Source organism: Idiotropiscis lumnitzeri, chromosome 4 (assembly GCF_059441095.1).
Source record: "Idiotropiscis lumnitzeri isolate Australia: NSW breed Sydney's pygmy pipehorse chromosome 4, RoL_Ilum_1.0, whole genome shotgun sequence".
NCBI classification, from domain to species: domain Eukaryota; kingdom Metazoa; phylum Chordata; class Actinopteri; order Syngnathiformes; family Syngnathidae; genus Idiotropiscis; species Idiotropiscis lumnitzeri.
The window spans coordinates 11,652,139-11,673,894 of record NC_142394.1 but is presented as its reverse complement, the minus strand read 5'-3'; the positions used below and the strand labels follow the sequence as shown (position 1 = coordinate 11,673,894).

Genomic DNA, 21,756 nt, shown 5'->3' with positions numbered 1-21,756 from the left:
GTGGAGATCAGCTTCATTCTTATTGGCTGGCGGAAGTGCAAGCCGTGAACCAATAGAATTGAAGACTGTACAAAGCAATCCTGTCCCTGCCCCCACGCAGCTCACACTAACAGGCAGAATGCACTGCGCTGCTGCACAGACAGAAAGGAATCAGATAGGATTTTTTTCAAGATCTAAAATAATTTAATTTAGCATTTCTGCTCAAATGGCTTGATATGTGTGCTTTGGAAATATCATCCGTTTTTATGGAAGTAACAATCACCGTGAAGAGGATGTTGATGGGGACGTTTGCGTTGTAGCGGAGCAAGGATGACAAAGACAATAGGATGTCGAGACTGGCGATGGCAGGCTCTTTTGTGGCATTTTCTCTTGTGGACTACAGTGGATGCGCAGACTCGTTACAGCATCCCAGAGGAGCTAAAAAAAGGTTCTGTTGTGGGAAATCTGGCCAAAGATCTGTCTTTGGGACTGTCTGAGATATTTGAGCGCAAGCTGCGTGTCGCCTCTGAGGCTGGTAAGCAATATTTCAGCGTGGATGCGGGGAAGGGCGAGCTGCTGGTCAACGACAGAATAGACAGAGAGGCTTTATGCGGACAAAGCGCCACCTGCGTGCTCCCTCTGCAAGTGGTGCTGGAAAATCCTTTGCGGTCTCATCGAATTGAAATAGAAATTAAGGACATTAACGACAATTCTGCTAATTTTCCAACGCAAGAAATTAACCTTAAAATACCAGAATCCGTAGCAGTTGGTACACGTTTTCCTTTAGAGAGTGCAGAGGATCCTGACGTCGGTGGAAATTCTTTGAAAAGTTACACACTTATCAAAAATGAATATTTTTCGTTAAAATTTAAAAATGAAAAGAATAGTCTGAGTGCTCCAGAGCTGGTGTTAGAAAAATCATTGGATCGGGAAAATATGGCTATTCATCAGCTGCTATTAACAGCACTGGATGGAGGTAACCCTATAAAATCGGGAACATGTAAAATTGTAATTGATGTGCTTGATAATAATGACAATGTTCCTATCTTCGAGGAAAAAGAGTACAAAGTTTCTTTGAAGGAAAACAGCACAATGGGAACATTTGTACTGAGAGTTAAAGCTACAGATCTTGATCTTGGTGTAAACAGTGAAATTAAATATTGCTTTGGTTCTCGCACTCCAGGATCAGTTTTATCCACATTTGATATAAATGAACAAACTGGACAAATTATTTTAAAGGGTGAACTGGACTATGAGGCATTTTCATTTTATCTGATTGACATAACTGCAAAAGACACAGGTGTTCCAGAAATGGAAGGTCACTGTCGTCTGCAGCTTAATATAGAAGACATAAATGATAATGCTCCCGAAATTGTTTTGACTTCTAAACCCAGTCCTGTACAAGAAGATGCTACATCTGGCACAGTTGTGGCATTGATTAGTGTCAAAGATATAGATTCGGGTAATAATAGCAAAGTTACACTGCATCTTCCTCGTGGATCACCATTCACTCTCAAGCCATCTTTCTCCCAAAATTATGAACTTGTCACGAGGGGAGCTTTAGACCGAGAGAGTGTGTGTGAGTATAATATTGAGATAACAGCCACCGATGCAGGCTCTCCTCCTCTCTCGAGTAAGAAAATGATATCTGTCAGCGTCATTGACGTTAATGACAACCCTCCTGTATTCTCCCAGAGCTCGTATAATGTTTATTTGAAAGAGAACGGAGCAGCAGGCTCTATACTGTACTCGGTGTCTGCAAGTGACCCGGATGCTGGTGAAAACGCCAAACTGTCTTACGCTATCGTGGACTCAAAAGTGCACGGCGTGTCCGCTTCCTCTTACGTTTACGTGAACTCGGAGAATGGCAGCATTTACAGCATGCACTCGTTTGACTACGAGAAAGTCAAAGTGTTTCAGGTTCAGGTTGAGGCAAAGGACCAGGGCTCTCCGTCCCTCAGCAGCAACGCCACCGTCCACGTTTTCATCCAGGACCAGAACGACAACGCCCCCGCTGTCATATACCCCTCCCCCCACGCCGCCTCCCACCTGAGGGTGCCCCGCTCGGCCAAGGCGGGCCACCTGCTCACCAAGGTGACGGCCGTGGACGCCGACTCGGGCCACAACGCGTGGATCTCGTACAAAGTGGCGGAGGCCACGGACGCCTCTCTGTTCACGCTCAATTTGTACACGGGGGAGGTGAGGACCAAACGCGCCGTGTCCGAACACGACGACTCCTCTCAGAGGCTGATCGTAGAGGTCAAGGACGATGGGGAACCGGTCCAGTCGGCCACCGTCACGCTGTCCATCCTGCTGGAGGACGGCGTGAGCGAGCCTATTTTGGAGCTGAGACACAAGGCGCCCGAGGCCGGCAAGAAAGGCGGCAGAATCACACTTTATTTGATCGTGTCTCTGGCCTCGGTGTCCGTGCTGTCTCTGGTCACTTTGCTCATCTTGGCCGTCAAATGCATGAGGAGCAGCACGAGCGGCGCTACTTGCTGCGTCAGACGGACACACTGTGATGGGGACAAGAAGCCCAACAGAAATCTGCACATTCAGCTCAACACAGATGGACCAATCAAGTACGTGGAGGTTCTGGGAGGAGACGTCATGTCTCAGAGTCACTCGTTCAGGTCTTGCATGTCTCCCATGTCGGAGTACAGTGATTTCACTTTGGTCAAGCCCAGCAGCACTACTGACTTTAAAGAGGTCATCAGTGTCCTGGATGCTTCTTTGCCTGACAGCACCTGGACCTTTGAGAGCCAGCAGGTGAGCAGACCTATGAAGAATTTTTTTTTTTTTAGATAATTTTGAACGTCAAAACTGGTGCTAGAAAAAACAGGATTAATTGGCTGTCACAACTCGTTTACTCATTGAGTATATTTAAACAGATTGTGTGCGATGTGCCTTTACATAACTAACGTTTCGTAAAAAAAAAAAAAAAAAAAAAAAAAGAAAGCAGTGTCACGAATATTGCCGCTTTCTTGTCAGTTTCGAACTGAAATTCAGCACCACATAAATGAACAGCGACGGTGACCAGTGCCGAAGGAAGTGACCACTACTACTTGTTAACGGGAGAGTGGGGTCGTTTCGATGACTCACTTTAAATGATAATAATAATAATAATAATAATAATAATAATAATAATAATAATAATAATAATAATTTTTTTTATTAATAACTCAATTTATATTTATATTTCTTCAACCTCAAACTGTTGTTGTTAAACATGTTTTGTTTTCTGTTTTGTTAGTTTTGTTTGTTTGTTGTTTAAAATATGCTCTAGCAAAATGCTTTTGGAAAACGAAAAGTCATAAAATCACGTTTTAAAGCTTCAGTAGTCTCTGGGCCCCTCCAGGCGGCCGGGGAGTGCGTTCCATATGGGAGCCGAGGAGAAGGCCATCGCCTATGCATGGTGCGAAGCTTGGTTTTGGAGACTTGAAGCGATTCTGTAGTAGCAGAACGGAGAATTCGTAAATCGCGAGGAGGTTTATATTTACACGCTTACTGAGTTAAAATGCGGGAGACAATGACAGTTTTAAAGATTAGTATTAATTCCTTGACATAGTGTAATTACTAATTACATTAATTATTAGTCTTGTGATGTCGTGTATGACATGCACCCATTGACTTATTATATTAGGAATACGAGCAAAATGAATTGCAATTCAATGAGATGCGCTTATTTTATTTTTCATCCCATATAGCTATACACTATGAAAACATTCTATCTGTCTGTCTACCTATCTGTCTCTCTTCCGCCGGCCCGTCCGTCCGCCCGTCGGCACGGCGCAGTTCCGCATTATTGCGCTACACCCAAAATAATTACATGCTTAAAGCAGTCTTTCTTTCATTGAAAATTGAATATTATCTTTTTAAAGACAATGTTTTTAAACACCCCCTTTTAGAATGAATTAGAAGAGCAGGTGTTTCTACATTTAGTGGGCAATTATCTCATTGATATTTTTTATTGAGCTTATCAAGACAATATGTGTTTGTTATCTCTTGACACTTTTCTTGCTCTCAATTGAGGGCAGATGAGCTGTGAGCGTATATGTTGGTGTGTAACGGTGGTAGCGAGAGCGTCGTCTATTGGCTGAGGGGATGTATGATGCGCACCAATAGCATTCTGAACTGTACAAAGAGATCTTTTCCCTCCCCCCATACGACTGAGCAACACAACCACAATGCTCAGTTTAGGGAGGAGAGGATGTAAATCTGCCATGCAGTAGCATTATACTTATTTTTTGACTATGGATGGTTATTGTTTGACGATATCACGTGCTTGGAATATGGATTTTATCCGTATGGTCTCTTTTCTCTGGATGGGAATTGATACGTTTTATTGAAAAAAAAAGGATGACAAAGACAATAGGATGTCGAGACTGGCGATGGCAGGCTCTTTTGTGGAATTTTCTCTTGTGGACTACAGTGGATGCTCAGACTCGTTACAGCATCCCAGAGGAGCTCAAAAAAGGTTCTGTGGTGGGAAATTTGGCCAAAGATCTGTCTTTGGGACTGTCTGAGATATTTGAACGCAAGCTGCGTGTCGCCTCTGAGGCTGGTAAGCAATATTTCAGCGTGGATGCGGGGAAGGGCGAGCTGCTGGTCAACGACAGAATAGACAGAGAGGCTTTGTGCGGACAAAGCGCAAGCTGCGTGCTCCCTCTGCAGGTCGTCATTGAGGACCCGTTGCAATTGCATAGAATCGAGGTTGAAATACGAGACATTAATGATAACTCTCCCAGTTTTAGTTTTCCTGAGCAATCTTTAAAATTAGCCGAATCTGCGGCTGTAGGGACACAGTTTCCTTTGAAGAGCGCAGCGGATCCTGATGTGGGAAGCAATTCAATTAAATCATATACTCTTAGTAGAAATGACTGCTGTTTCCTTAGAATAAAAGCAATCGAGGGTGGAAACCCCGCCCCTGAGCTCGTGCTGGATAAGCCTTTAGACAGGGAAAAGAAGGCTGTGTATAAAATATTGTTAACTGCAGTAGATGGAGGGAGTCCGGCGAAATCAGGGACATCAGAAATAACTATAAATGTACTTGACATTAATGATAACTTTCCTGTCTTTGAGAAAAATCTCTATAAAGTAACTGTGGGTGAAAAGGGTGTAAAAGGGGCTATTATTATCAGACCAAAAGCAACAGATGCAGATGAGGGATCGAATGGAGAAATTGCATTCTCATTTGGCTCTGCAACTCCCGATTCCGTGTTGTCCCTGTTTGATATAAATCCAATTACTGGTGAGATCACTTTAAAGGGGGCGTTAGACTATGAGACAACAAAGTCATATGTCATTGACATAACGGCTAAAGATAAAGGCAGCCCTGAGATGGAGGGTCATTGTCGTGTGCAGGTTGATGTAATGGACTTCAATGATAATCCGCCTGAAATTTTCGTCACCTCTCAGCCAAAACCTGTTCGTGAGGACGCCCCGAGTGGAACTGTTGTCGCCCTCATTAGTGCTCGTGATCTTGACTCAGGTAATAATGGTAATGTGACATTAAAACTGAAAAGGGGCTCGCTTTTTGACCTAAAAAGTTCATTTTCTAATAATTATGCATTGGTCACATGTGGTACTTTAGACCGTGAGAACATGTCTGCATACAATATTGAGATAACGGCCACTGATGCTGGCTCTCCTCCTCTCTCTAGTAAGAAAATGATATCTGTCAGCGTCGCTGACGTTAATGACAACCCTCCTGTATTCTCCCAGAGCTCGTATAATGTTTATTTGAAAGAGAACGGAGTAGCAGGCTCCATATTGTACTCTGTGTCTGCAAGTGACCCGGATGCCGGTGAAAACGCCAAAGTGTCTTACTCTATCGTGGACTCTAAAGTACACAGCGTGTCCGTTTCCTCTTACGTTTACGTGAACTCGGAGAATGGCAGCATTTACAGCATGCACTCGTTTGACTACGAGAAAGTCAAAGTGTTTCAAGTTCAGGTTGAGGCAAAGGACCAGGGCTCTCCGTCCCTCAGCAGCAACGCCACCGTCCACGTTTTCATCCAGGACCAGAACGACAACGCCCCCGCTGTCATATACCCCTCCCCCCACGCCGCCTCCCACCTGAGGGTGCCCCGCTCGGCCAAGGCGGGCCACCTGCTCACCAAGGTGACGGCCGTGGACGCCGACTCGGGCCACAACGCGTGGATCTCGTACAAAGTGGCGGAAGCCACGGACGCCTCTCTGTTCACGCTCAATTTGTACACGGGGGAGGTGAGGACCAAACGTGCCGTGTCCGAACACGACGACTCCTCTCAGAGGCTGATCGTAGAGGTCAAGGACGACGGGGAACCGGTCCAGTCGGCCACCGTCACGCTGTCCATCCTGCTGGAGGACGGCGTGAGCGAGCCTATGTTGGAGCTGAGACACAAGGCGTCCGAGGCCGGCAAGAAAGGCGGCAGAATCACACTTTATTTGATCGTGTCTCTGGCCTCCGTATCCGTGCTGTCTCTGGTCACTTTGCTCATCTTGGCCGTCAAATGCATGAGGAGCAGCACGAGCGGGGCTACTTGCTGCGTCAGACGGACACACTGTGATGAGGATAAGAAGCCCAACAGAAATCTGCACATTCAGCTCAACACCGATGGACCAATCAAGTACGTGGAGGTTCTGGGAGGAGACGTCATGTCTCAGAGTCACTCGTTCAGGTCTTGCATGTCTCCCATGTCGGAGTACAGTGATTTCACTTTGGTCAAGCCCAGCAGCACCACTGACTTTAAAGAGGTCATCAGTGTCCTGGATGCTTCTTTGCCTGACAGCACCTGGACCTTTGAGAGCCAGCAGGTGAGCGCTAGTTTTGTTTTCACTCAAGGACAAATCACTGTTTTCCACCTACTTTTTTCCAGGTGAGCAGGTAATTGTCAAGTAAATTTATCTGATCTTAGAATTAAGTTAAAATATATATTTTTTCAAGTTTAGTCAGTGGCACAATTTTAACTTGATTGACATGTTGCCCAGGTATTGTTTTAATTTCACCATAAAACAATATTAAACAATATACGCTGTTAGGAAACTATATTTTTAAAGAATTTTCACATTTCGCCAGATTAAAAAAAATAAAATCAATAAATGAATAATTAGAGTAATACCACGTGGTCGTGGCATTAATAGTAGTCATAGTGTGATCAGGAGCGGGAGCAGGAGTCTATATCTGATGTGGGCGTGTGCTGTGTGAGGCTGTGTTGTTCATTTTCCTATATAGCTTTATATTTCATATTCCTATATATCTTTACATTTGTATTTTTTTCTTAATTTTCTTTCTTAATTTAAATGTTGGCGTGGACAATCCATTCCAATTTAGTTCTGATCCCAAGCCTGTATATGGGAGGCTTAGAATCAGGCAAGGCATCCGTCTGCACTTTAAAATTGGAGACTGCTCATCTAAAGCCCATATTGGACAAATCTGGTCGGCCATAACTGTTTGGTAAAATATATTTTGATTGCTAAGATACATTTTATTTGCTTGCAATTCATATTGAATAGCAAATCCCACCTTTTATCTAGAAAACAAACCTGGGACCGGTTTCCATCTTGCTGATTTTGTACAATTTGTGAGGTTGGACAGTTTGGCTGTGGCGCCCCCTTCTGGGTAAAATACTTTCCCAACTTTTTTCCCACCACTCCCAACACGTAAATTACGCAAAGACGCACTGGAATGTGTTTTAGGTTCCTTTCATAACCCCACCCCGCGCCCCCCATTGCGAATTTAGTATATTAGCACATCCATATCAGCTCACTTTTTTGTTAAAATTGTTCCCACGAACGTTGAGTGTGTGAAGGGGGGGGGGAATGAAACCTTCAAGTTATCGAGAACACGTGGGAAAGTGTGCGCGCGCGTGTGTTCGTGCGCGTGTGTTTGCGTGAGAGACTTTTGTGTGTACATATGTGAGTGTGTGTTCCATTGAGGGGGCAGGCCTCTGTTTCCTCTCCCCGCCCACGAGAGTAGTGAGGCGGGAGAGAGGAGCCAGAGCGAAGTTGGGGGAAAAAAAGTTGAAGTTTTTCGGCCTCGTTTTTCTGTGAATGTCTGCGGTCATGATTGCGTCAAAACTTCCCGTCTCTCCCGTCAAGCGGATACACTCACCACCGAATTGGACGGGCTCGTCTTAATCCAAAATAATAATGGACACCAAACGGTGAAGGGAGAAGTTTCAGCGTTTTCCCGGACAATGGACTGCAGGCAGAGGAATCGCCCGGGAGGAGGGAGCCAGCTGTCGCGGCTCTGCTGCTTTCTGGCCTGCCTTTCCTCCGCCTCCGCCCAGCTCAGCTACTCGGTGTCGGAGGAGCTCAGTCCGGGATCCATCGTTGGGAACATCGCTAAAGATCTTGGCCTGAGCACTCAGGGGATTGTCCAACGGGGGCTGCGTGTGGTGTCTGAGTCAGACACTCAATACTTTGAGGTGAGACAAGCGAGTGGAGATTTGGTGATTATGCAGCAGATTGACAGAGAACAGATGTGCGAGTTGAGCTCGTCCTGCTCACTACACCTTCAGATACTTTTGTCGGATCCTTTGGAGATCCAGCGCGTCGTGGTGGACATTGTAGACGTGAACGACAATGCTCCGAAATTTTCCACCACCAGCGTGTCTTTGGAGGTGTCCGAGGCCGCCGCGCAGGGCACAAGGTTCCGCTTGGAGAGCGCGCACGACCCGGACGTGGGTACCAACTCATTACGAACGTACCACCTCGCAGAAAATGACTTTTTTATATTGAATGTCGAGACTAAAAGTGACGGCAGCAAGTTTCCTGAGCTTGTAGTGGACAAACTTCTTGACAGGGAGGCGCAGGCCTCCTTTGAGCTGCTGCTTACGGCTGTGGATGGGGGACAGCCGCAAAAATCAGGCTCCACGCTGCTTCTCATTAAAGTGTTGGACGTAAACGACAACGCACCTATTTTTGAGGATTCTGTAAAAAAAGTGAGCCTGTTTGAGAATGTCGCACTGGGCACTTTAGTGACAAAACTGAACGCCACGGACGCGGATTCGGGTCGCAATGGAGAAATATCATTCATGTTTAGTAAATACACGCCAGAGCGTGTCGTTAAACTTTTCACCGTGGATACGAAGAGTGGGGAGATTCGTGTGAACGGCGAAGTGGATTACGAGAAAGCTACATCCTATCACATCACAGTGCAGGCCAGAGATGGTGGCTCCCCAGCGATGGAGGGCTCCTGCAACGTCATCGTGGACGTCATCGACATCAATGACAACGTGCCAGAGGTCACGCTGACGTCACTCACAAGCCCCATCCGAGAAGACTCCGCCCCTGAGACGGTGATAGCCCTCATCAGTGCTCGGGATCTGGACTCAGGCAAGAATGGGGAGGTTAGTTTAACCATTCCACAAGGTCTGCCATTCAAACTCAACTCAGCCTTTGGCATGCACTACAGCCTCACTACAGCGGGGACCCTCGACCGTGAGATTGAGTCCGAATATAAGGTGGTCATCATGGCCACCGACGCCGGATCTCCCCCCCTGTCATCGCAAACCAGCTTTGTGGTGAAGCTTTCCGACGTCAACGACAACGCCCCCTCCTTCTCCCAGAACTCCTACTCGGTGGACATCCCTGAGAATAACGCTCACAGCGCCCCCATCGCCGCTGTCTCGGCAACTGACCCGGACCTGGGGGACAATGCCCGCATCACCTACTCCATTCTCCCAGGCATGGTCCAGGGCTCACCCATCTCATCCTATGTCTACATTAACCCAGAGAGCGGCCACATCTTCAGCATGCGTTCTTTGGATCATGAGCAGATTAAGGCCTTCCGTATCGAGGTCCAGGCTCGGGATGCCGGGACGCCCCCCAGGACCACCAACGTCACTGTCCATGTGTTTGTGGTGGATGTGAATGACAACGCACCCATGATTGTCCACCCTGCATTTCCGCAAGACATAGGACTGCATCTTAGTGTGCCCCCTTCTGCTGGACCGGGGTATCTCATAAACAAACTTGTAGGGGTGGATGCCGACAGCGGGCTCAATGCCTGGTTGTTTTACTCCATCGCTCCCGGGCCACATGCTGGCATGTTCCGTATCGGGCCGCACTCGGGCGACCTCCGCACAGCCCGCAAGTGGGCTGAGGAGGAAGAAGGCTCCACTTATGACATTGTGGTCATCATACAAGACAATGGTGAGCCGCCAAAGTCCAGCTGGGTGAACATTACGGTCACAGTGGACGAGAAGGCAGTCGCGGATGACACTCCGGCGAGACCTCACCACACGCCGTTCTTCCCGCACAGCGGGATGTCAGACATCACCTTATACCTCATCATCTCTCTCGCCTGTGTATCAGGTGTGTCTTTTATCACTTTCGCCATCCTCATGGTCCGGTGCCTGAGGCACCGCGGGCACGGGGTGGGTGACTCCGACTGCTGCTACTGCTGCTATGGTAACCAGCGGTCGGGCCGGTACCACCAAAGGCCCAGCAAGGACCTGCACCTGCAGCTCAACACGGACGGACCCATCCGTTACATGGAGGTGGTGGGAGGCCCCCAGGATCCGCACACACGCACTTATAGGCCCTGCTACTCCACCATATCCAGCAGGAGTGACTTTGTGTTCATGAAGACACCCATGCTGAGTCACAACAACACGCTCAACACCACTCTCAGCAGGAAGCACCTTATGAACTCAGCCAGTGAGGTGAGGAAACTAATCTGTGTTTGGGGGGGGTCTACAAAGTGTCTCTCAGAAGCAAATTCCCCGGCTACAACTTTAGTCACACCTGTACCACATATTCTGCCTTTATTTATTAGTTTGGTTGCTGTACCAGTGGCATTTTTATAGTGAAGCCTCACAAAATTGCTTTTTTGGGTCAATGCTCAGTTTTTCACTGAAAAGTGTACCTAATTACTGTTTTATGCTCAAATGCCGTGTCTAGTTTTAAAATAATTCATTTGTTACTGTCCTGGGGCAAAAAAATATAAATTGAAAAAAGGTTTTGTTGAATTTACTCAATTTTATTTTGTCATGTGGTTGCGTGGAATAATATCATCTGGATCCAAATACCTTCACTTAAAGAAATGATCTGATCCACATGATTTTATTTTTTGCAACCACTTGATGAAATCAAATTGCGTAACTTCAACACACTATTTTTTCTGAGTCTGTTGAAGTGTGGGGAGGAGCTTTATTCTGTCAGGTCATATCGTTGAAAAAAAACATTTTTGTTACATCTAGAGACAAACCTTTTTGGATGTGTGTTAATACCTCACAGATTACATAAATCTGCAATTTTCGTATCATCTGCCGCTGCAAACTACAACCACATTCAATCAGCCTAACTACATAAATTAGCATAACCGCCTGAGTTATTTTTGACGAGATAATAAATCAGTTTGAAAAGAAAAGCTAAAGACTTGGCAATTATGCTCCTGATCTTGTTCAATGAATACAGTTAAAAAATGCATTATTAGCTTTATAAAGGCAGGATTTTGGCTTTACCTCTTTAATTTACTCCATTTAGAACTTCATGTGAAGGTTTCTTTGTCAGTTTAGGCCTTCTATGGGCTTAGTTACCCCCACTAGATAGTGGCGGGGGATGGAGGAAGCTTGAGTGGTTCTAGCAGATGGTGAGAAAAAGACAGCAGAAAAAAATACCACAAATAAAAAAGTTAGTGTAATGTTGACCTAGTGGCTGCGAAGCTGAGCGGAAGATGACAGCAGAGAAAAATGGGATGTGAAGGAGAGGAAGGCGGGCTAAGGAAAGCAAATACTCAAAGGAATGGAAGAAAAAAAACAGTTTGGTTCGGAACAGGAAGTCACGGGGTCATTTGTATGGCCCCTGACTTCCTGTTGTCCACTGATGAATAGTTGCAGCACTCTGTTCTTACTTCCTTGGACAAAATGGTGCCTCGTTGTTGAGTCAAACGTATGACTCATCATTATCCAGGATGGGTTAATTAACCCAAAGTCATAATGTACAGCACAAAACAGGATGCGCTTTCTGTCATATGCTTTATCCATCATGTCGGGTTTTTATTTCATGAAGCTTTTTAACATACTTCCTCTATACTGAATTAGCTTCGCCCCTGAGGTCAGCCGAGTGCCATCTGTCGCTGTGTTCCACGTGACGCGTGCTTGCAAAGAGGACACGAGAACTTGTGAGGAAGAGAAGATAAAGGGACGGGCGGCTTTGAGCACACGGCGGCAGACGGCGCTTTATTTAATACATTTTACTTCAGAACGGCGGCCATCATGTTAGCGCCCGTGCTTGAGGTTGCGAGCGTTAAGTGGGACACACAAAGAGCGCCACGGTAGCGGGTAATTTTAGAAACGAGCCGTGAGCGCCAGTGACTAATGTTCCCTCTCTTCCATGTCCATTCTTTTGTAATGTGTTGCTCCGGAACACTTGGTTTGACATGCCCTTAGCAATATTTCAAAATAGAGCCTCCTTTCTTTCTTCATCTCACCATTGAAAGCATCCATTCCCCTTTGGTGAGTTTTCAAGTAATCAATCACAAAGTGTTGTGCTTACTCTTCATAGTTTGTTTATGTGCTTGCTAGTCAGGTTGTTATGCAAATACAGCACATTTGTGTGGACATTAAAGCATCAGATGCACCAAACTGGCTCATGCAGTTCTGGGAAACTGTCCTCAGGTGTTTGTCAGTTACCTGGTCGTTGTTAAAATCAAACACTCACCACGTTTCCTACTGGATGTGTACTTCTGATCGGCAGCACTTGAACTGGGATGGGAACGGTGGTGGGCTCATGCATGGTTGCTTGCTTTTATAACATCAGATAGGATTGAAATGTGTGTGTATGTGTGTGAGAGAGATTGTCAGAGCGACGGAACAAAGAAATGGACTTCCTCCTTTCAGTTAGAGCGCCAGGTGCAGTCCACGCCAAACTATTTTAACCATCATACAGTTTATCATCTGTGCCTCCCGAAGGCCCCAAAAAAACACACCAGATGGAAGGAAGGATATTTTGTCTGCACAAAAAAAATCTAGTTATACCAGTTGAACAGTGCTGCATGCACAATCACAAAAGTATTTTTATGTTTTATTTCAGCGTGACAGATGTTCGCCAGATGCTCTCATACGCTGGTAAGAGAACTGAGGCAGGTCGTAATTTGTTTGTCTAACGCAAATATGTGGCAGATGCCGACTAAAAGTGCGTTAAGCTGCTATGAAAGGTCAATTCCACACTCTGGTTGGATGAGATGTTATTGTTTGGTCGTAGGTAACGTCGGAACAGGATGCGCAAATATGGCCTCGTGACGTGTTCAACATGGCCTTGGAGCCTATACAGCACAAAATATCGTAGCCTTTATCACTGACCTCGACATTGTTTGCCTCTCAGCTGGAATGCTGGGCCTCTTCCTGGATGTTTGCCGTCACTCGCGGCTCAATCGCTTTCTATCAGACAAACACACATGCCCACGCTCATCTCGAGCATCCATTTTTAGAATCGGAGGACTGAGATCGACAATCCTCCCTTCATTCACAACCGCTGCTGTTTCATTTTTGGAATGGCTGCTGATTGAACTTTGCGTAGTTTCCTTTTTATTGGACTGATGTGGGAGGAAAATGTGCATTACTATCATAAAAGTAAGATTCCTCCGACCATCTTCCAGCTTTCCCACATCCCCCGGGGGTTGAACATCTCTTTTAATAATGCAGCGCATCAACTTTCCCGCCACTCGCTCCGGGGAGCTCTTGTGTCGATTAGGCAGCGCAACATGGAGCTCAGCCAGCCTCCATTCACTGCATCAGTGCACAACAAGAAGTGGAAAAGACATAAGCAGTCAGGACTAGATGGCTCAGAATGCATAGACTGTTTAACCTTGCTTAGCTGTGAAACAGACTCACACGAATGTTTAGAGACATGGAACAAAAATAGAAGGATTGTCAACTTTTCCAGCTGATGCCTATTTATGCCTTGTCTCCTTCTGATCAAGCAGACGTTCAAGGTTTGCGTTTCCCATTATGAATTTCCATTCTGTGTCTGAATAGTTTTCGTTTAGCATTTTCTGCTCCACCACTTCTGGAACAACATGCGCGTGCGTGCAAAGGTTTCTTGTGTGTTTTTTTTTTTTTTTTTCGTCCTGCTGCAAAACTGCAAAACACATGCTCACGCACACATATGCACAGATGTGTCAGCCACAAAAAGAACATACAGTAACATGAAATCCAGTGAGGAACCTCATCAAGTGTTTTGATCTTGAAGGCGTGGCTCATGTTGCAATTTTTCTTCTCTTTGCAGCAAAAGCCGCCCAACAATGACTGGCGTTTTAACCAGGGACCAAGACCAGGACCCAGTGGGTGAGTAAGCGTGCACTCCTCTTGCTCACAATCACATAACGAAGATGATGAAAGATGGAAAATAGCAATTAAAACGCTATTACATTGCTTTACATTGTGGTTACATTAATACACTCGAGTGTGAGGTTGCCTTTCCCCCTCACGCACTGCATCCCCGCTTTCTAAAATGGCTGCCGCAGCCTCCTCTCCCCCTCCCCCTCGCGTTCCTCTCCTCTCTGCTTGCTCAGTACTGCAGATGAGCGATGGTGGCCAGAGCTGGTGGGGGAGGGGACGATGCAGTTGTTCTCGCCTCCTTTCCTGACATCCGAGGGGTGTTTCTAATCAAACCGACGCCATGGCATATTTCTGCTCTTGGGCAATGCGTGATCATTGCTGCTGATTGCAGCTTCGGGCACGTTAATTTACTCCGTGTTGTCATGGGGTAGCATTTCATAATTATTATTACACAACATATATTAGTCCCGAAAACAAGCCAGGGTGCAGTTCCCCAAATAAATACTGCTGAGATCATGGATAAATCAAGAAAACCTTGCTTCCCTTGTCCGACTTGTAGATGGGAACTGATAAGATTATAAATAGGAGCTGGGCCTAGCCTATATTCTTCTAGCTACAATGTCACGGAATCGAGCAGACTCCTACCAATGCTGAACAGTCACTTTGAATGAGCAAAGAATCGTCCATCTTCATAGATTTCCACTTCTTAATGATCTGAATATTGACAGGAGGATTAATTAACTATTTCTTGCCAAATGAAGGTAGTAGAACTAGCTGATTTCTCCCAGGTCATGACAATAATGCATCATTTTGAAGAAAGCTGGATTATAAATTTTCTACTAGCACGCACACACACACACATTCATACACAAACACATACACGCACTAATAAAATGACCTCCTTTTTTTGGATATGATTATGCTCAAATTTGAATGACGCTGCCATAGAGGTATTTGTTCATCATTGTTTTTCTTAATGTGGTTTTACTTTGTCAGTGGTGCCCGACCGCATTGCATCACCCTGAGAGCTGTTTCTGACATATTATTTCGATCCCTGAGAGGTTTAAATCTATTAGAAAGTGTACATTACGAAAAACTACAACCACAAATGACTGCTTCTGTGACAGTGTCAGTCAAAACTGCAACTCTTGTCTTGGACCTCATTGGGTTGCACAAGTGTACATGCACAAAGTAAGCATGTCTGTCAGACTGTATAACATGTTGTGTTTTTAGTCCCCACATGCCATACGGTACACATATACGATGGACGCCGAAGAGTGGGACAAGGTACTAATTTAGACATAGAAAGTTTGGCCACTCTCTGCCCTTTGTAGCTGACCAGCGTTTTTGAAAATGAATTGGACCTGATTGGTTTATAAGGGCGGAGAGTTTCCTGTCATAGTGCACCCAGGCTGAGTGTGTCTGTAGCTGTATCTAACTCATAGAGCTTGTGTTAGTCTCCCTAAAAGTTTGATGGGGTTTGTTGAACCGTGTGCATTTAGGCCACAATGCCTGCTGTGGCGTAGGAAGGACTGTGACACTTCTTTGCGTGCAGTGTCGTGCCATATATATGTGTGCAAAACCAAACAAAATGGAGCTTGTGTAATTTCCTTGGGCTTTACTGTGTCGCCTTAATGTTTGTGTGTGCGTAGTGGTTGTAGCCCAACAGTATCACCTGTGGCTTTTCATGTAATTTATCAAGTGGACAGCGGGGAAGATGACGCGTTGCTCTCTTGAGGTCAACATGCTATTGAGACAGAGGCAGCAAGAGCAGCGTGTGGTTATCTGCAGACTGAGGCTGGATGTGCCTAAAATGTCCCCGGCGAGGCAATAAAACACGACTGGAGCATATAAACGCCGGCCTCATTGGGCTGAGCGTCCGCCCTCGGGACCGCGAGTCCCAATCTTGCCCACAGGAAGTGATAATACTGACCACAGGAAGAGCTCAACAGCCACAGGATGTGATAAGTGAGAGGCTCGTTTAGCTTAAATGAAGCGCTCACTTTTTATCTTTCGTGATGAGAGGGAGATGGCAGCTTCAACTCAGTGGTTGGTTCTCACTGGCTGGAAGAAAAAACATTGTCGGGTTTTGGAAAGCAGGTGTCGGAGCACATAAGTCCCCTTTTTTTTCCCCAGTTAATCTTCTTTCCATTTAATTCTTCTGAAGCGCAGGGGTGTTTATGGCGATCTTGTTGGATGTTGTGCATCACTAGTCTAACCCAGATTACAAATCAGCGTGACCCAGTTGTTAGCAGCACAGCTTGCGTTCGTGCAGCACTTGTGTGCCAATGTGAAAAATAATAGTTTGCAGGTCTGCTTTGTTCCCGACACACGCAAATTACACTCTTTGAATAAACAAGCCTGCCTGCAGTTTGCCTACATGGAAATGATCAGTGTGCATCAAGCAATGTTGACGACAACCTCAGCATTTATTATTTCACCACTTTTGCTCAATGGAACAATGGAGAGTGAGCACATTTTGTGCAACCTTGTTTTAAGGTTCAAACACGCTTGCCACTGTGACACAATGAGCACTCCACTCTTTGTCAGCTGCTGCTTTGCCACCAACACAGAAAATGTCAAGCAAGACCCACCGCTTAATTACAGTCGGACTTACCTTCATCTTCTCTCCCTGTCCCACTTGCGCAGGGCTGCCGGAGGACCTGAGGTTGCCATGGGAACCGGTCCCTGGCCCCAACCCCCAACTGAAGCTGAGCAGCTCCAGGCCCTGATGGCTGCGGCAAACGGTAAGACAATCAGAGGCAACTCTTCCCTCTCAATGCTGCTATTGCATACAAATAAATAGTATGAGTTGCATGATTAGTCAGTCACCTAGTTGATTCTGTTTATTTTTTTGCTTTGTGTTGTGAGCCTCCAATAAGCCGCCTCTCGAGTGAAGTGAAATTAAGAAGAATAATACACTTTCAGTTGCATATTTAATGGGACAAACAGTCAAACAAACATATACAAGATGAAAACACTTGAAAGGAGCATTGTGGTACCACCAAGACTACACTTCGAAAAATAAATATTCTTTTGATTATCTTTTGTTGTATTATGTCTATATTTTGAAATTCAGCACTATTTTTGTTGGATAAAACGTAGAACAAAATTCACGTTTAGAATGGATTACTTCCATTCCAGAATACAGACTATTGATTTGGCAATTTGTTTTTTTTCACTATTTAAAAAAAAAAATGTTTTGATATTTAAAAACATTTGTGTTGTTTTTGTTGGGGGGAGCCAATTCCTGTTTTTGTTTTGTGGAAAATGTTTATTGGAAGTATATGCCTGTATTGTGGGGTTAAAAAAATTGTCAAAGTATAAATCAAGGTACCACTGGACATGCAACCTTCCTTTTCCTGCCCTTCCCATGTTCACTCTCCCCTGCACTCAAATAGAGCTCACGCATAGGTGACTCACTTAGAAAAGAAGCTTAATGTGCACTATAAATGCAATGTTTTAATTAAAAAAAAAAAAAAAAAAAAGAAAAGCAAAAGAACAAACAGAGACTGCGGGCAAACTCGTTGGCAAACAAGTCATCAGTTAAGTTTCCACTGCTGTTGTCATCTCCTTGTCAGTGGCGTGGAAAAAAAATATCCTTCGTTGTGTTCAGCCATACCCACGTCAGCACAAAATACGCCAGAGTGGCCCATCTGTGTCATTAGGAAGGAAAAGAACGTGCGATACACGATGAAGGTCATCTCGAAATCGCAGATTGGAAGGAAGAAGGATGTTGTGCACATTTGTCAATACTAAATGTAAGACCAAGGTATTTTCCGTGCATAATTACGTAAAGGAGCAACTGAATCGGTGGGGTAGGGGCAAGACGGTAGCGTTTGTGGCTCTGCATTGCAGAGGCTGAGGAAGAATTATGAGCTGAGCAGTGATGCACACAGAGCAGAGGACAAAGCGGGAGTCATCAGACTCAGGATTACAGCACTAAAGTGTAACACGTGTTCACATATTTAATCTTAATGAATATTAAATCCAAATAATAGCAGACCACAATGCTTCTTTTTAATGTTAGTAACTAAATTGCCACTTCGTCCAACGGTTACATTTAAATTCCAAACCAACACAGAGTTAAACAATTAAAATAAAAAAAAAAAATGCTTCAGATAAGTTCTCATCTCCTGCTTCTTTATGACGTGTTAGCCGACTAAACTAGAAATTAACCAGCAAGTGGTAAATAGTTTTGACTGACAACATTCGGTCACTGTTTAGGATGGGTTTATAGAAATAAACACAAGAGAATAGAGTGTGGTTCAGTGGAAAAACTAACACATATTTAAGTGAAAATTACAAATGTGAGTTAGCATTGCTAGCCGAAATTCATAATAGGGTTGAGCGGTTATGTAAAATTGTAATCTACTAATCTACTAAATCTACAAAAATGCTTATTCACCGATTTCAAAACTCTACTCAAAACTACTTTCTCGATCCCCATGCTTTTTTTCATCCTTGCATAGTGAACATTTTATTCTTGAACACTCCTTGTCGAGTACAAAAATAATCGTGTAAATATGTGCAATTCATGCCTTTTGCTGCACACACCAAATTTTGTTACCTGTTTTTAAAAGGACAAATTGCACTGTATTGTAGAAAATACATAAATATGTCAGCATAATGAAACGTGACAAACGGGATTATGAAGAAATAAACTAGTTTTACAGTATAAAATGTAATCAAGCCAAAAGAGACTCAGTTCACTCAATGTTAAGGTCTCCTTGATTCATGTGAGTGTTTTCAATTTGTTCTTGTATGTTTGATTTTTTGTCCTGTTTATTAATCAGGTGAAAGTGTATCAGCCTTTCTCACTCGCCCCCACTCTCTCCTTCCGTTTCACCCATCAGTGAGCGAGGCGACCGGCACCCTTGGACCCGGCACAATGGGCCTGAGCACCCGCTACAGCCCCCAGTTCACCCTGCAGCATGTGCCCGACTACCGGCAGAATGTCTACATTCCCGGCAGCACGGCCACGCTCACCTCCAATCCGCAGCAACAGCAGCAGCAGGCCATGGCCCAGCAGGCTAGCCAGCAGGCGCTTCCTCCGCCCCAGCCGGGCCAGCCCGAGCCCCCGAAAGCTGCCCAGACCCCCGCCTCCAAGAAGAAGTCCACCAAGAAGGAGAAGAAGTAGAAATGGAGGCGGAAAAATTCTCATTCGGGTCTGACGAGAGCTGAAACCCCCCACACCCCACCATGAGGTATCGCACGATGGACTGTTTTGATGATTCTTTGGAAGTGTCCTGAAGGTTTTGAGGAGTCTGAACATGCCGAATGCTTTTGCTTGTAATCAGTCGATATTTGCTGGCTGGGTATGGGGGGTTATTGTGATTTTCTTTTCTTTTATTTTGACTAAGACAAGAAACCTCCCAAGGTTGACAAGGCTTAGAAAGCAAGGGATGTATTCAGAGAAATGTTTTGTCTTTCATGTTGGATTTATTGTGCTCTTTCCCTCAAGTGGGAATTCAGCTGTTGTGAGTACGCTAGTCGCCATGATATTTTGATGTAGGCTCGGCCTTTGCAGGATCTTCGAGCATACCTTCCGCGGAGATAATAAGGCTGTTCTTTTACCGCTATTACAAACTCGTCTGCATGCTCTTTAAAGGTTCAAACCACATTGTTCTAGTTTAGAGTTGCAAACTATGCATTGCAAAAGCAAAAGAGGAGGATGCCACGCCCCCTCCCCCCGCCCTCTGCCAAATCGCTGGTAAACGGAATGCACATGTAGCATTTACCTGGCAAAAAAAAAAAAAAAAAAAAAGACTTTTGTAACCATCGTTCGAAAAAGTACGACATTAACCTCCTGTAAAGCATGTTCCCACAATGAGAGCCAACAGATGGTGTCCAGCAACCACCCTCCCCCAAACCCCCTGCCCCGCGTTGAGAGCCAACCTCAGATTTTGCACTGACGTCGGGTATAGATCACATTTGGATGAAGTATTTGAGTTGAAGTTATTTTGTTTGCCGCAATAGCATAGCGTCATTGTACGCATAAGATATGAAGTCCGGCTGGTGAGCGGGAGAGATTGGAGGTTCTGGTGACCGCTACCAAATCATTGTTCCATCGGCCCAACAGGGTGGGGAACTTGGACTCCAACCACTGAATGTACAGAGGAATCACTGTTGCCCCGCCCACCACTAGCTCAAATGCACTGACCCAGGCTGGGGTCAAGGGTTCGGTGAGGCAATATCACTCGCCATACTCGTTCTTCGCCAATATTAAAAATCCTCCCCCACCCCCATCCGCTCACTTGTAAATAAACACAAGTCCTGTTGATGGTATGAGCCAGGTGTTTGTGTTGTATGGACTGCCGCCGTCCAACCTTCTCCAAAATCAAAAGTCCTTCTCCACAAAGCGTGGCTCACTACTGGAATGTGTTGCATTTTGTTTTCCAAGAAAATTAAGAAAACCACAGATTTAAAAAAAAAAACAAAAACAAAAAAAAAACAATTCTAAAAAATGAAATCTGAGATGTTCTTCAACAGTTTGTGTTGCAATGTAGTAACGAAGCACCATGCCAACTAACTCTCCAGTGTAAATAAAACTAAAGATAACTTTAGATAAGTGACACACGTAGACTAGTTAACTTGTGATATGTGTTGCGCATATTTTTTGTGTTCATTTTCTCATCTATCTTTTACGACCCTGTAAAGAAACGACAAAAACATATGAATATGTTTCTATCCTTCTGTAACCTCTCAATGTTCTTTTTGCGGTGATTTGATCTTGTGCATTCTCTTTCTGTCCATATGAACAAATGACTATAAATATGATATATGTGTATGTCCGTCCGCTGCTGAATTAATACTACTCTATCCTGCTGTATTATCTTTCTTATCAAATGCTTAGTCCCCCTCCCCCCGCCACGCTTTATCCCTGTTACTCTTATTTTTATGCTAATATTTATATTGCTGTTTTATTTTCTCTTGAACACTGACATTTCAAATAAAAAGATGATGAAATCAGCTATCTCGGCCTTGGTTTCCTTTTCTCTCCATAACAAGACAACACAATAATGCCTTGCACCTAATGTATTGTTTTGCGACATTCATTGAGCTCTGGCACACGACTAAAAATAAAATGGAGCAAAAAGTAGGAATACTGAAATGATGCTGATCTCATGTGAATTTACTCACAAAGTGATTGTGAAATCTGGGTGTGTTTAATTGAACAAAAAGATGATAATAGTCCCAAAAAGTCATGATGTTGTGTAAACGATTGGAGGTATCCTGCACCATCTGCCAAGAGCATCTAATTCTTTTGCCTGTCAAAATAAATCGCTGCCATAGGAAGATGAACGATTGATATTCATAATCATTTTCTGACAACTTAAGTGGCACCTCTGATGATCTCCCATGGTATGCTGGTTGGGAAGTTCTAATGCATCCCAGAATTATTTCCCCTGTTCTCAGTCTGAACAAAATTTCAAACATGAGACTTCAAGGTAACATTTCACTCACAAAAAATACGAAGAAAATTAGCTTATAATCCTTATCAACT

General features: G+C 44.7%; 1 protein-coding gene across 50 annotated transcripts in view; it reads left to right on the top strand.

Annotated features, from left to right (window-relative positions):
- LOC148338123 (protocadherin gamma-A11-like) overlaps positions 1–21,225 on the top strand; it is a 244,584-nt gene extending 223,359 nt beyond the window's left edge. For 25 of the 50 annotated variants that reach the window (XM_088293018.1, XM_088293015.1, XM_088293022.1 and 22 more), the window contains 4 exons: positions 14,197–14,255; positions 15,483–15,536; positions 16,899–16,996; positions 19,106–21,225. In XM_088293018.1, the coding sequence (XP_088149144.1) occupies positions 14,197–14,255; positions 15,483–15,536; positions 16,899–16,996; positions 19,106–19,389 (495 nt within the window). In that variant the 3' untranslated portion in view covers positions 19,390–21,225. Of the gene's footprint in view, positions 1–122; positions 2,749–7,840; positions 10,632–14,196; positions 14,256–15,482; positions 15,537–16,898; positions 16,997–19,105 lie in introns of those variants that run through there. The other 25 variants (XM_088293037.1, XM_088293035.1, XM_088293041.1 and 22 more) reach the window with 5 other exon arrangements.
- The last annotated feature ends 531 nt before the right edge of the window (positions 21,226–21,756 follow it).